We start from the raw sequence: 15,979 nt of genomic DNA on the forward strand, positions 1-15,979 counted from the left end.
CTGTTGCTGAGCAGCAGGTTCTCGTACCTTGCAGCGCCTGCTCCGCAGCGCGGTGGAACCTCTGCGCGTGCTGCGCTATCGCACGGGCCGCGGCCAAGTGCCGCAGCATTATCTCACCACTCTGGTCAGTGCTCTCCCACAGCTCCGTGCCTTCAAAAACAACAGCTTGACGCTCCATCAAGGTAAGAAGAGGCATCAGCAGTGGCACTGTTATGTTGTTCTGCGGAGCACTGATGGTCTCTGGGATAGAGGGTAACAAACACAGCATCAGACATTAAAACCTGCTAGTTGAAGAAGGTATTGTAACTGCCAGTATTCTTCTTTTAAGGTGGAAAGTACTGTTTGTCTTCCATCTTTCAAATTATCACCTTACCTCACATATACCTGTCCTACCAGTTTCCAGCGAACTGGTTGGGGGAGAAGACCAAGACAAATTAGTGATGGAAAGCTCTATTTGCTATAGGAGAAGGCTCTGCTGAATTACTACAGAGCAGCACAGAGATTTTAAACACATTTTTTTTAAAATAGATTTTTTAAAAACATTTTCAAAATCTGGGTCATTCCAATAAATTCCATGAGGCTAAAAAGTTTTCACTGTCTACCCATTCTCTTGTAGAAATGTTCTGAGAAATGTTTTTCTCTGCCTTGCACCCCTTTAAAAACTAGAGCTCCAAAGAATTGGGTGCTGGAGCACTTGAAGTAATCAGAGTAATTGCCTAGCTGATTCTTTCTATTTGAGGATTCATCTTCTGATCCAACAGGCAAACAACTAAAAAGCAAAATCTGCCACAATTAACTCTCCTGTGAGGAAGGAGATCTTTTCTTGTCTTGAGGGAAGATGATGCAGTGTTTCAGTTTCTGTCCACAAAGAGGAAGTATGGGTGTGGAAAGAATGTTGTATTCTGCAGGGATACAGGCACACAAACACACACTGATGTTTGGTTGGCAGACTGTTAGCTTCTGTTTCCTTGTCATGTTGCATTATACAAGTTTACACAGTCATTTTAACATACAGTGCACAGCTGTGGAAAGAGCAGCTGCCTCATCTCCCTACACAGAAAATCAGTAGTAGGAGAGGTAAAAGGCTAAAGAGAAACCAGTGTCACTCATACTCACTATTCCACTCATCCTGTCCTTCATGCAAAGCTTTGCAAGATGGTTTCAGCTGTTTTTCATACATAATGGCAGTCTGGGTATAACGATGTCTTAGAGCAGTCCAGGTTTGTTCTAATCTACTGACCTGTTCAAACAAAATAGGGAATACCCATTAGTGACTCCACAGCACTCCACAGGAAATGTACACTGTTAGTCACAGAATCATGGAATAGTCATGAAGACTCTGTTCTGATGATCTCTCTAGTCTTGAAGAAGTTGCTTAAATTAAATAAACCCATCAAACAATTCCACATTTTGGAACATAAAGAGAAACAGATTTTTACCTGTGGCATTTCTAGTGCTTTCATAATGGCAGAAAACGCATATAAATCCCCCAGTGAATCCTTCAGCTCCACAGCAACTTGGATGATTCTGTTTAATGTTGCTGCTCTATCTTCTACATTTCCTGTACAACCCAAGATATCCACAGCTATTCCTATTGCCATGGTATTGTGCCTGTAAGTGGATCAATTTATAGGACTGGTTACAAATTATTAAATTTACATGCATTCAGAGATCAGTTCAAAAGTATATTTCTACCCGGTGTGCCCAGCAAACTTAAGTCTTTACCAACATCTTTGCATCAAAAGCAATAGTGACATCATATGGAATATATACACACAAGCTTTAAATTAATATTTTAACTTCTAAAATACTAGGAACTACACAAAATTCTGCTCAAGCAATGAATGAATGAACACTTTTGGGAAAACTGCCCCACTTGTTTTTGTCCTCCATGCTCAAATCCTGTGACATTCCCTCCTAGATTTCAGCAATCAAAATACCAAAATATGAAGCAGAAATTGTACATCAGGGTTAGAACACCCCAAGTGGTCCCCCTTAACTTGTGCAGAGGTTTTACAGAAAGCTTTGCTGATCATTTTTACTTTATTAGATCCTCTGGTCTCTACCCAGTTGCAGAAGGCTACTACCTTTCAATCTCCTCCATGCACACTTACATGCTCAGATGGATTCCTGAATTTTAGTTAATACTTGAGCTTGTAAAGGGGAGCTGATGGCATTCAGCTGTTCCAAGGACCCTGCTTTCAATGCCATTCCCCTTTCTTTCCTTGTACTACATGCGTAGAGTTGCCTTAAAACCTTCGAGAATTTCTTATGCAAAAAGAAGTTATGTGCCATCTCACTAAATAATCTGTACATGTGAATTCAGGAAACTTGCAGGAGAGCATTCTTTGAGGAAATGAGGAGTACAGTGTAGCCACGCTCTGAGCTTCTGGCCATCTGCCCTGGAAATGAGTAACAGCAACCTTTACCTTTCAATGAGATCAAGGCGCAGCTGATGTCCGTAAGGCAAGGTAATCAGTTCAAGACCAGAGCTCCCTCCCATATTCCTCCTCATCTCTTCAGAAACTTCTACTATTCTTGCCACCTGTCAAGGGCAAAAAACTGTGCATTAATTTTGAAACTAACTTTCTTCAAAAAACCCCCCAGCCACAGAGAACTCCAGGTTAGCTCAGGGCTTACATAGCTAAGTGCACAAAATGCAACATTAGAATACAGGCATCAAAGGAAAAATCAACTTGGGCACATTCATTCTTACACAAAAAGGTCAGTAAAATACTTTTTTTACATTATTCAGCCATCAGAAAACAAAAGGTGAAACCAAAATGCTTTATCAGGAAGCAGAGGATGAAGTTCCAGGAAATACAGTGCTCTCAGCCTGGTCCTTGTCAGAGGTAGTGCTCTTTGGCCTTAAAGATGTACACACTTGCTTTGCCTTTTTCCTTTCTAAAAAGATGACTGCTCAGAATGTTCTTGGTTACACCACAGGGTCCTCATAAAGGTGAAGTAGAAAAAGGACTTAAGGAGGATGCTGAATGTTGAGTGCCTAACGAAGTCAGTATGTGAAAGCTGACACCCCATCAATTTGTCTTTGCATTTTAAACACATTGCATTAGCTACTGGTTCTCTCAATGACAATTATATATGCTAATAATAATAAAAAACACATTCATACGATAATGTAAGATTATCTGCTGGTTTAAAGCCTGTATGTTGACACATTTACAATCAATCTGCCTGCAATTTTCTGATACACCCATCAGCAGGCTTTCATGCTTATGAAAGATGAAAGCAATCTGGGCTGTACAACAAGCCTCACTGGTACAAAATGTAGCACTGTAGAGAAACCTGTTTCACTTCTAGAGACATAGGAGTAATATGAAGCCCCAGAGACAGTGGTTGCTCCTCCATCACTGACATACATGTGGCAAATATTCACCTCATCACATCAATATGGGTGATTCCTGATTAGAAATGTCATTATTTAAAAGGCAAATGTCACATAGAAGACCTAAGAACTTCAGCCTTATCAGGGATCTCAGTACAAAGCATTCATTCTGGCTGAATCCACATGCCAATCTCATTGTATCATGCAGTTCTTATCAGTGCATTCTAGCAACAAATTGCCAATGAATGACAAGCATTGGTTCAGCACTGAGAGATGAAGATTAAGTAGGCATGTCTACATGTCCCAGCTAGTTACTGTTCCTGCTCCAAAATCCAAAAATCTGTTTCTGTAAAACCCCCCAGTGACTCTTAATTAATTGTACAGGCTTTCAGACTTCCATCAGGCTAGTTGACTCCTTGGCGCCATTGCAAAGTTTATAGTATTTAAAATAAGGAGTCTAGTAATGAGCTAATTGATTATAATATATATATACACACACATATAAATGCTTACTACTTCTCTAAGGCATGCATATCCTATGCCTTCAAGCAATACTCTTTAACAATATATTAAAGATATTCTAGTTGTTGTTATTAGGTTGAAGGAAGAAAAAAGTGAATTTGGGAACTAAACATTAGAGAACGTAGTTACTACTTTGGAACCATAGTAAAGAAGCCTCAATCTACCATTTCTGAAAAGAGCAAGCAGTTGTGGAGCTGAGTTTTTCTGTCTGCCATGGAGCCTTAGTTAGCAGCAGGTACTGAGGAGAGGAGCTGTGTTTGCTGTCAGCAGCACCCCAGCAGCTGGCAGGCACTCACACCCCCTCAGCCCACTGCTGCTCCAGGGAACTGCCCCCTCCTCAGAGCCACGGTGTCCATCAGCGCAGCAGGGCACTACAGACATGTTTTGTCTGGAGCATCACCATTTCCACTTCCTTTCTTGTCTGCAATGGAGTTGCCCAGTAAGTAGCCACATTTTGTTTCTCAAACTCCTCTTAAAAAAACCCAAACAACTAAAACCCAACAAAGCCTGGGGGTTAGATACCTATACCACTTGGTTCCTCTAGCTGCTCTGCAGGTACAGCACTCGGTCATCCAAGCAAAATGGTGCAGATTCAACTGCAATTACATTCCTTTCATTACACAAAGTCATCACCTCATTAGGAGATGATTCTCCTGTCTTTCTGATTCAACAGCTGAGCTCCAAGTCCTGTCAGCTGACCAAAGTCTACATTGTCAAAAATAGTTTGTGTTTTTACGTCTTTCTAAGCAATTCCACTAACAATACAGTTCTCTCATTGGACAGAAATGCATTAGTCCCGATAGCTATTTTCCTACACCACCTATCCAGCTGTAAGACAGGAACTCAGACAAAGATTAGAAGAGCAGCTGGTTTTAGAAGTTTAAATATATTTAGTTCCATTGAACATGCTATCTTACAACCAGCCATATGGCAACCAGGTAACGTCTGTCTGCTCTTTGCCCATGCAAGCTAACTAGCATTTCCTGTCATGAGCAGTTCTTTCCAATGTTTACAGCACAGATAGCTCTTCCTGCACTACAGGAAAAAGGCTGATTCATAGAGATGCAGCAACTGATAAGAGATTTAAAAGATGTATGGAACACTGAGAATTTGAGTAAAGTCAAAGATGATGAGAGACCTTTGGTCCAAAGAGTTTGTAAACATTCTTGTTCTCCAAATGGAAAAAAAACCACCAAAAAATTCCTGCAAGCAATACGAACATTACATTAGCTGCGAATCTACCCATTAATCTTTTCAAATCAGTTCTTTGGAAAGTCTAAACTTGCACAATATAAAATAAAATGCATGAACTTGTTTTTTTTTTTTACCTTGCAGTCCATTCGAAGAATATGCTGTGCAATAATCTTTGGGTTATTGTTGGTGAAAAGCTCCTTAACTCTTCTTAACATTGACATTTCCAATGGCTTGTTTTCAGGAGGAAGTAGTATGGATTCAAAATCATTTGGTTTAAAACTAGACACTGTCTCAAAAACAGGTGCAGAAAAGATGATGTCCTCTTCAGTCATCTGAGTTGAAGCTTCTAAAGGATCTGCAGGGTTCACTGTAGGATGATCATCATCAAGGATCAGATAGCTCGTTTCAGAGTTCCTGAATGAGTGTGTTCCCCTCTCCTTTCGTGTCAGATATTCCACGTAGCTGTTTTTCTGACATAAGTGTTGTTTTGTTGCTGCAGGATGTCTGGTAGGGTTTAGTTCACAGTAGTGTCCTTCTGAACTGTGGGAAGCCAAAGGAGAACCTGGGGGCTTCATCAGGGGTTTGCTGGGTTTAGGTGGAGGCTTTGGACAGAGCTGACTGTCTGATCCTCTTAGAGCTTCCCCTGCTTGTGACTCCAAGGTGAGTTTCTGAACAACTGTGGGGCTTAGAGATGGTTCACTGCCTGTTCTAAATGCAGGTGAACTTGGACAGGAGTTTGTCTCTGCTTCAGGTAATCGAGATGGATGTCTTGAACCTGCAGGGGAAAATGGCATTTTAGAAGGCCAAAATATATACAACTCCTGAACCCTGTCCCAGAGTTCATCTCTTAATGCTATTTCCTAAGGAAAATATTGTTAGATCATGTAAATTATTCGCTGGCAAAAATGTATATGTAATTATATTTTGAGGAATAAGCTAGCCAGCAAGTTCCATATACTTGCTGATCCTCCCAAAATCCCAAATACATGGAACAGCTGCACCGTAGTATTATTCTGTGGTAATGCTGACAAGAATTCCAGTCCCTGCTGCATACATAGGCTATACTGTCAGAGCTGGATGGCCTCCATGGCTTGGAATAGGAGGTTTCTTTGTAACCTGATCTAGGCTATAAAAACAGCAACTTCCAGCCACACCACATAAAAGATGAGTCATTTCTGAGAATGACAAGTTTGAGATGAAAGCAAAACTTTCCAAAGTCAAGCCTGAACCTGCAATAAGGTATGGAAGGAATGAATTTCAGGGATGCTAATCTTTTTGTGGAACAGTAGGTAATTTGAAGAGCTGGAGAAACACATCCACATACTTCTGTGTATCTATGCCTCATCCTGTACCCGCTGCACATACAAACCTCTGCATGCAATACAGGACTGATCCCTGTATCAGACATTCCCAGTCTGCAATTCTCAGTGCACTTGGTGATATCTACAGCAAAGTGGCTATTGCATCATGTGGGTTTTACTACTTGATTCCAGACAGAAAACAAAAACTGCAAATCATAGCCTGTCCCCACTCATAAAACAGTGTGATACCACAACCTGGTCGAAGAATCCCACAACAAAATGCACGGCAGGACTCTTGAGGCTGTTATAGTACCAAAAGAAAAGTTTTTGCAGCCATGGATTGTAATAATCAATTCAGCTACAGATGGACAGAAACTTGCTTCATAAAAGTCTGTCCATCCCACTGTTAAATACAGGAGCACATCTTTTCTATCAGAATACAGCCTCACTATACAAATACTTAACATTCTCCTTGCCATGAGAAGTCTTTCCACAATAAGCACTATGAATTTTAACAGTATTGTATTCAAAATGACTAGCAGCCCTGAAAGTCAAACACTACAATTTGTCCAGATGGGAAGAGATGCATTATTGCAAGCTTCCATATACAGTGTGTTAATATGGAAACAATTGTTTAAACCTCTGAAGAATATGAGAAAGAAAGGGCCACAATCAACAACTAGTCAAGTGTTGGCACACTGTGTAGCCCCGGAGTAAGATTACAGTGGCTGTACAACCAGACAGAGCAAAAGTAATAAAAAGCAAAAGGGATGGGGGTAGAGAGAATGAGGGAGAGAGAAGGACAGAACTGAGTACGAAAGCCATCGCAGTTCTTTTCTCCCCGTGAGGAACATTTACCACATCCGCATACTTTACCCTGAGAAAAAGAGGTTACCAGAATTTCCATGAAACACCACTTCTACTTAATAGACTTCTGTCAGAAAGACATGACTGAAACAAGTCAGTTCTTGTAAAGCACAAGTGAAGAAAGGTAATACCATCAAAAAAGATATTAATGCCAACTGTAGCTGTCATTTTTTGGCATGAAAGCCTGCTGAGTTGTGTGCTAAGGTACTCAACTAGCTGGTGCATTGTAAATAAAAATCCTGCTTCAGTGACCTAAAAAGCAAGCAGGGTGACAACACAGCTTACTGTGGTCATTAAATATAACTGTATTTACAGTGCTCAGAACACTCAGCACTCTCACTTTGGTCTGAAGAGTACCAGACCACCTGAACACACAGATTCTACATGTGAAACATTTAATTACAAAACATACCTATTAGCAGATAACTCTCTGACTGGTGAGCCTTCAAAGGGAATCTTTTCTCCAGAACATGGTCCAAACTAGCTGGCTGGCTACCACTTTTGTCTTTGTTTCTAGGGTAAACAAAAATGCAAACAAAACCACATCAGTATATGTAACACTCTTAACATACATATCTAACTGCCAGAATTTATCATAAACAGTGCAAGGATCATTAGCTTTCCACTTGGGCAGCTTATAATAATAAAAAGTACTTCATGCTGTTGCAGTGGCAGTGAAATGGGCTATACCATGTGTCACCTTGCAGCACTTATGAGGGTATTTCTTTGAACACTAAGAACTTCTAACGGAACATTTGATTTGGACACTGAAATTGGGATCTATTATCCCACACTTGGCTTTTTTATTTCAGGAGTCAAATATGGAAAACCAGACTTCTCTGGAGCAGCAACAACATTTTATTTTAATCCTTTGTCTTAAGCAGTCAGGACTTGCCAAGTCACTGAAGAACAAGCTGCAGTGCTGTTGTGCTTCCAGAATCTACATTTGCTCTCACTTTGTGGATTTGCTGATCTTTTGCTAAAAATCAGCAAACCCTCATGCCTAGCCTTCCATCTCAAATCAGAGTGAAAATGCACATCACCTACATCAGAATCTGATACAGTTACCTCATTTCCTTCCATAAGTACAGCAAAATTAAGTACCTCAAAAGATTTCCTCTGGGTATGCTCTGCTCCGGGGATTGCATGCTGGATATACCAAGACTCAGCCTTTTTGCAGTTTCTGTTTTTCCTTCAGGGGTACTTGGTTCTTTTTGTTGGACTGGAGTTACACCATACTTTTCTTCTAGACACCTGAGAGGCACAGTCCTGTTGATAGGCTGAAAAATAATTGCTCCACTCTGCTTTGATATTGGTGCACGATTCCCAACATAGTATCTAACTAAGCCAGGGATACTGTCAAAACTTTCCAGTTCAAACTGATACTGAACACGGCAGTAGGCTTCATTGAGTCTTAGAACTGTTTTGTTGATTTTAAAATGCTGAGAAGTATTTTTCCACTGACAAGTAAGAACAAAGTTCCCAGGACTGGAGAGAGAATCCCTAATCAGAAAATCTCCATCCCTCTGAACTAGGTCTTCTGCCACCTTGGAGGAAAAAGAGAGTTATACAAAAAATACTTTCAGAATCAGAAAACAAGTAGTCAAATAACACATTGCAACAAAATATTCTTAAACATAATAATTAATTTGGCTACTCTGGAAGGCCATACAAAGCCATGAATATAAAGCAAAGCATGAAGTGTGGCAATAAGAATAATGCCTCCAAATCTAAAATTAAAAGCTCATCCCACAGCAGAGATGCGGAAGGGTTTCTTGGAAGGAGCCAGCAGAATGATCCACTTTTGCATGTACATTTCTTCTAGTTTACTAAGAAAATAAGGCATGAAGGGAAAGCAATGATCCAGGATTTTAGAGTTTAAAGCATCTGAATAGACAGTCACACTGAAGTTGAGAAGCCATTACTACGAGATCCCTGAGTTTGCCCATTCCTTATTACCTTAAATGACAGAAGCTTTCATTTTTTATTCTCTGTGAATACTGCACGTGAATACTACTGACTAGGAGGAGTCAGAGAAATCCTGTTTTTCTGTTTTGAGTTACTCCTTTCATGTGCTTTTAAAACTGACGCAAGTCAGAGCCGAGTGTCGTGAGTGGGTGCTGAGCCTGCTCTCCCTACCGGGGTGGGGCGGGGAGGGAAGCCCGCAGGGGGAGCTCCAGGTGCTCGGGAACCGAAGCTCTGATCCAACCACAGCCTTAATATGTTTTTAACTGCGTTTGTAAGGATCAAAATTAAGTTATTGCATAGATTTTGTTGCGGTTTTTTTCTCTCTCCCAAATTCCAAGTGCAAGAAAGAAAGTTAACAAGAACATTTTAACTTTGGTTAAGAACACTGAACCAAATTCACGTCAGTATGCCTGAACAATACGTGGGCATGGTATTCTCATATAAAGCTTAAATTCCATTTCCACCTTTATTCAGTGCACAACAATCCTGAAATATCTTTATTTTCCACCAGGGTCTCCCCTAAGTCCTTCCTCAGTCTCATTTTATGCCAAGCTGTGATAAATACCATAGCTTTCATACAAATAGGCATTATGTTTCTACTAAGTCAATGCAGATATCAGAGATGTGTATAGTACTTCAGTGAAACTGTGCTTGTCTAGAGAAGCTCAAAGCACATTTGGCAAAGCAAAGACCACGTACCTGCCGAGGAATACGTCCGTGGTACCAGGCATAGCTGCGCAAGTCCTCACTACTCAGCTGCAGTTCTTCCTCTAACTCCTTCTTCAGTTTTTCCGGGCTGTTGTCCATAACCTGCCTCTCCCTAGAAAACTGCAATAAAAGATTAAAAGCTTCAACTGTGCCAAGTTTAGTGATTAACATTTTACCTGGGTTATAACTTCCATCACATGACTTGCACTGGAATGCAGGTGCTGCTTTCAGCAGGCTGGCTTGGCTTTGCTCTCTAGATTGTATTTGCAAAACTCAGCACTCAGTGAGATAACATGTGATTGTTCTACACCACACGGAACGGAGCAAAGTGTTCTGCCTGTAAACCAAACTAGTAACAACACACCTACAAAGTCACTTCTCTTACTTCCTCTTTCCAATCTGATTTCCAACTATATCCAAAAAAATGGAGCTGGACACAAATGCCCTGCTTCAATATTCTTCCTCCTCTTTAAGTTTCCATTTCAAATTCAGATTCTTTCCTCCTAACCCCTTTTGAACTCTTCCAATTAAGAACATTCCAAATGCATCAAGATGGGCAAACTTGGACATACACAGTTGTTCAGTATTTCTGTTGCACTAAAAAACAATTTGCCAAAGTAAAATTTCAGCCTTAAAGGACTTACTTCTGATGGTCCTTATCTGTCTAAATCTGCATGCCCAAGATGTTCCCTTCCTAAGGGAAAAAAGCTCTTGTTGCCCCTTAGCACAAAAAGCAAGAGATCTGCTTGAAGATATCTCCATCACCACTAGATAACCACTGTAAGATTTTCCAGAAAAATTCTATCTTCTAGAGTACAAGTTTCATACTGGACCACTCTGGCTCACTAGTCCTTATGGATGCAGTGTTGGTAACAAAGTAAGGTGCGGTATCTTCTCTGGGTAGAGGCCACAAACTCTTTCATAAGCAGTCAGTGAAGGGAAGTACTTTGGACTTCCTTTCATTCTCCGAGGGTTGGGACTTCAGCCCTTCTTTGTTGTGCTGGAGAGTTTCAAAAGCCTGGGAACAGGTTCTATACTGATCAAAGCATCAGAGTATACACTCTCTTAAGAGAAAGATCACTTTTAAAAAAAGGGAAGGGGAGAGAGAAGGCCTCCAGTTGCAGCACAGAATAAAATGCAACATTTTGCTCCAGTGCATTATGGATTTCTTTTCTTAGCTGTGGATATGAGCCAAAGCTCACAGGTTCCTTTCACTGACACACCGAGGTGAATATGGAACACATGCATTATTTAAAAGTGAACTGGGAATGCTTGCCCACCAATCCTGTTCTTTCCATGAACACTTGCTCTCTATAGCATTTTCTTCTTCACACTGAATACTCACAGCACCTAACCGTGGGAGCAGGTGGCACACATTTAACACTTCTTTCAACAATCCTCCCTGCAATTTCAAGCAGACTGAATTACAACAGATTACCAGACAGCAGATTTTTGGTGGAATAATGCCAGAAGAGGCATCCTGCTGCCAAGACTATTTAAGCATGCTGGGAGCCCAGAGAAATTCTGAGACAAATTCTCCTCTTCTCTCTGGTTTCCTCGGAGAGAACTAAGGCTTCTCTTAGACAAACACAAATGAATGTAGTAGCTTACACAGAAGGGCAAAAGATAAAAACAACCTAGTAAAGAATAACTTTTCACCCCAGTTTCCCTTCTGTGAACCATAATAGGGTGTTATTTTTCCATACAAATGTGGTTCACAATGGACAAGCATTTTCAACAAGGAGTATATCTTTCAGGAAGAAACCATGCCACAAAAAAAGAAGACCTTCACTGCAAGGGCTCGTTCATAAAGCCATGTACAACGTGAAGAGGTGAAGTTACTGGATGTAGGAAGAGTCATAGAAGGGGACTGGTGAGGACCAAAGTCCAAAAGCATATTGAAGTGTCAAAACACAGTCAAGTAAAGCCAAAAATCTGCCCTCCACTCCAGATCCCTGTGCTCTATTAGACTAGCATAGCTGAATTTCCCAACTCAAATGGCTGGGTATCCATTTAAAATTGATTCCAAAACTGACAGCCATTTCACTGACACATCTTACAGAATGATAGCAGGGATTATAGTATCTATATAACCTGAAGGTAGAGTGAAGAGCACATAAATTGAGCTGAGACTTTTCAAGAGCCCCTTTTCCCCTGACTGCACAAGGAAGTGGCTGGAGAACTTTTAAAGCCTCCCCTCCAAGTGTAAACAACAGCATCCATCTGTAATGGAATACCAAGCTCTTACATTCACAGCTGTGTGTTTTGTCAATCATCTGAAAGGAACTACTACTTTAACATGAATTGTATTTAATGTTTTGAAAGATGCTTTTGACTGAAGAGAGATCTTAAAGAACCCAAAGCTACCATACGAATTGTTACCATCATGCCAAAAGCATCTTGCTGTATCTCAGTGGTAGGCAAAACTACTGGAAATGGACCAAAATATAGCATACAAAGGCAATAACTGAATTTGCTTAGGAAAGTTAGATTCTTAGCCAACAAGAACTATAGGTCTTTGCGTATGGACTAATTTTATCCACGGTACTGACACAACTTATCTTAAAAAACCCAGGATGATCAAGTTAGAGATACACATCAATTACAAATACAGCACAAAACCCTAGAACTTCGTCTGGTGGTTAAATGGATTTTTTACTACTCAAATAAATGTAATGAGACACATGTTGCACTTGAATTACATCTAACAACACAACAAGAAAAACATTTAAGGAATCCAAACCAAGTGAATTGTTAACATTCATGATTATTGGTTTGTTAAAAATCTCCACCATGGTCTACCACACAGAGTATACTCTGATTGCCAGAGGTCAGACATCTCCTGAGGTGAAGCAAACATGCTTAAATAACCCTTATGCAACTCTGAACTTAGTGAAACAACTCCTGTGGCTAGCACAAATCCCAAAATATACAAGGGGAAAACTGCCTAGGTAAGCAAGTTCAGTAATAGCACGTCTTCCTGGACAGTTTTTTCTTAGCGGAGACTGATTTCTTATACAACTCATGTCCTTTACAGGAAAACTGGGACTGATGAACTGTCTGTAATCATACCAGCCTATACCTTTCTATGCTAAACACTGTATCCAAGGCCTCTGGCCCTGCAAGAAACTCTGCACAGGCTCTAAACTTCACCTCATGCAAGGGCTCAAAAATCACTCCAGGCACAGCCTGCTGCAAACACGTTAGTCTGTAAATAAAGAAGAGTGTAAGCTTAGGACAGTGTAATTAGCTATGTCAGTGGGCTTTCCTTTAAAAGAAAAGGTGACCTGTTCCACACAATGGGATGCAGATACTTCAGCCTCATTTCCCAATAGCATCCAAAAGTTAATGGGCAGCGATGGTATGCTGTAAAGTTGCACTAACTTCACAGTGACAAACCTTCCTTCAGTAGTATGCCCTCACTTTATTTCTTTGTCTAAGGCACTTTATTGGCTCCTATTCAACGACAGAAAGTAAGCTGAATATACGTTTACAGCTAGATAGGGAACTGGATAGTAAAAAGAAATTTTAAAATAATTTAGGGGAAAAATTAAAGACTTCCATGTATTCTGCAATAAAACACAGTTGAAGAAACACAGGAAGCTCTTGTGCCAACCATCCTAACTGAATTAATCACATTAGACTGTGCTGAATAATCTACTGTATGAGTTTGGTAGTAAACAAAATAGAAGTCCCACAGTCACTTCTGTTGCCTATTGGCAGTGAATTCTTTCTCCAGTTCACATCTGCAACAACTCCAGTGAAGTACTTATACCAGTGAAATATGACAATACCTGAGAGGAGAATCACACATGATATATCCCACATTGCATCTTACGTGTTCTAGCCTTCATGTCTTATCTCAATTGTTATTAATTAATTCCTCCCTACAGTGATCAAGAGTTTGGTTTATTGGTTTGGGGGTTTTGTTTGGATGATTGGGGGGGGGGTTCATTTTTTTTTATTTCTTCTTAAACAGCTTGAATTATAAGGGAAAGGTTTTTACTTTCAGATACTGTTTGGAAGTGGTCCAAAATCTGTCATGCTAGATCACCTCACTCAGCTCTGATAAAGCCAAAATTCATATAATCTCTCTTTGTATCCTTCTGGCAAAGTATTATTTAGGCAAAGCACAGCCAAGGACTGTTACAGGTACAAGACTAAAGGTGGCCACATTTCCATCCAATCTCAATTACTTCCTGGTGCTTTGCACAACTCTGCCAGCTGATATTTAAACGAGCCCAACAGGCAGCCTTGGAACCACCTGATTTCCTGTTGCCTTGAAGGTTTCAAGAAAAAAATAAAAAGAAAGGAGATGATTATTAGGGATAAATGAGAAGCTTTGTGAAAACTGAAGTGTGATCCAACTAAGGAAAAAAAAGTCCAGCCAGTACCTTTCCTAAACTTTTAGTACTTTTCCTAAACTTTTAATAAATGTACTGAACAGGAAAATTGGTCAACAGAAAACATGAAGGAGATGCTGGGGCAGGGACAGGAAATAGCAAGAGGGAAGACAAAGATGTGAAATAAGAAAGAAGGGAGAGGACACGCAGACGCAGGACACTAAAAACATCTGGAAAAGTGAAAAATTAATGAAATTCCTCTACTGCCAAGCCACTAGAGAGCAATCAACTTGTTCATACTGAAAATGAACATTTTATTGTCAAAGTTCCAATACTGGATCAAGATATACTTCACTGGCTGCAGAGATCCCTTCAGTCTTTAATCCAGTGCTCTTGTGATCCTAATCAGACTGCCTATCTGGCACTGTTGAATATAAGCATTTTAAAATATACATTTACATCAATTTAGAATATGTTTTAGTTTTATTTTAATGAGTACAAGGTATTTCATTTCACTTATAAAACTCTCCTAATTGGTCACCAAACCAAACAGACTGGCACTAAGCATGGAACCAAACTGTCCATCATTGCTGGAAAACATTCTTGTCTTTCTCCTTACAAAATGACAAAAACACATGGACAGAGTAATTTCTGAATAATTTTTTTGAGAAAGAACTAATTGGAAAAAGGGAGTTTCTAAACACACAAATCCATTTTCTGATTAACTTGGACATTTTGAACTACAACTGGTGCAATGCTCTTTCCAGGGGCAGTTTAACCTTCTAGAGTGTACGAAGTTCACACAGGACTATAGCAAGTGCTATATTAAGTAATAGGAAGTACAAAATGGGTGATAAAAGTCTCATTGCATAGATGAATGTCAACTTGTGCAGGATTTTATTTTTGTGTGGCTTAACTGGTTGGTTGAGACAGATCAAATACAAAATTTCACCATGCCCAGAATACAGAGGAGAAATCTGAAACCACTCAGACAGATGAATAAATGCAGGACAATGGCAATTTTAAAGCCACAAAATTTCCACAACCTTGTTTAGGTAACAGGTGACTGTTACCTAAGGTTACCGAAGAAAAGATAATAAATTACTATGAAAATTTTCATCATGACTGTGACAGCTCTTTAAAATCAAATAAACTTCATCATGTGCATGCTCTCAGTCTGCCACTACAAACAACATAACCTGCCTGACATCCACTGAAAAGTGGCCAATTTTTATTAACTAATGTCCTGGTTTCGGCTGGGATAGAGTTAATTTCTTCTCAGTAGTTGGTATGGTGCTGGGTTTTGGATTCGGTATGAGAACAATGTGATAACACACTGATGTTCTGATTGCTGCTATGTCATCTTTATCCTAAGTTAAGGACTTTTTTGTGTCTCATGTTCTGCCAGTCAGGAAGTACACAAAAAGCTGGGAGAGAGCACAGTCAGGACAGGTGACCTGAACTGGCCAAAGGGATATTCCACAGCATAGAACATCATGCCCAGGATAAAAACTGGGGAGTTACCTGGCAGTGGGGCACATCAGGGTTCAGGGATGAGGTCTGGCATCAGTCAGTGGGTGGCGAGTAACTGTATTTTGCATGACTTGGCATTTTTTATTTCTATTATCATTATTATTATTTAATATTATTATTATGTTTTACTTCATTTCAATTGCTAAACTGTTCTTACCTCAACCTAGAAGTTTACTTTTCATTCTCCTCCCCGTTCC

The 15,979-nt window shown here is 40.0% G+C and overlaps 1 protein-coding gene across 6 annotated transcripts in view; it reads right to left on the reverse strand.

The window, feature by feature from the left end:
- The window catches only part of BCAR3 (BCAR3 adaptor protein, NSP family member), a 96,808-nt gene that overhangs the window by 1,647 nt on the left and 79,182 nt on the right, over window positions 1-15,979 (reverse strand). For all 6 annotated transcript variants that reach the window (XM_051799054.1, XM_051799047.1, XM_051799038.1 and 3 more), the window contains 8 exons: window positions 9,898-10,026; window positions 8,335-8,777; window positions 7,643-7,743; window positions 5,197-5,837; window positions 2,430-2,545; window positions 1,440-1,611; window positions 1,117-1,240; window positions 28-240 (listed from right to left, as the gene is read on the reverse strand). In XM_051799054.1, coding sequence (XP_051655014.1) covers window positions 28-240; window positions 1,117-1,240; window positions 1,440-1,611; window positions 2,430-2,545; window positions 5,197-5,837; window positions 7,643-7,743; window positions 8,335-8,777; window positions 9,898-10,026 — 1,939 coding nt within the window. The remainder of the gene's footprint in view (window positions 1-27; window positions 241-1,116; window positions 1,241-1,439; window positions 1,612-2,429; window positions 2,546-5,196; window positions 5,838-7,642; window positions 7,744-8,334; window positions 8,778-9,897; window positions 10,027-15,979) is intronic.

Source organism: Manacus candei, unplaced genomic scaffold (genome assembly GCF_025592945.1).
Source record: "Manacus candei isolate 608988 ecotype Guabito, Panama unplaced genomic scaffold, ASM2559294v1 h1tg000005l, whole genome shotgun sequence".
Classification (NCBI taxonomy): Eukaryota; Metazoa; Chordata; class Aves; order Passeriformes; family Pipridae; genus Manacus; species Manacus candei.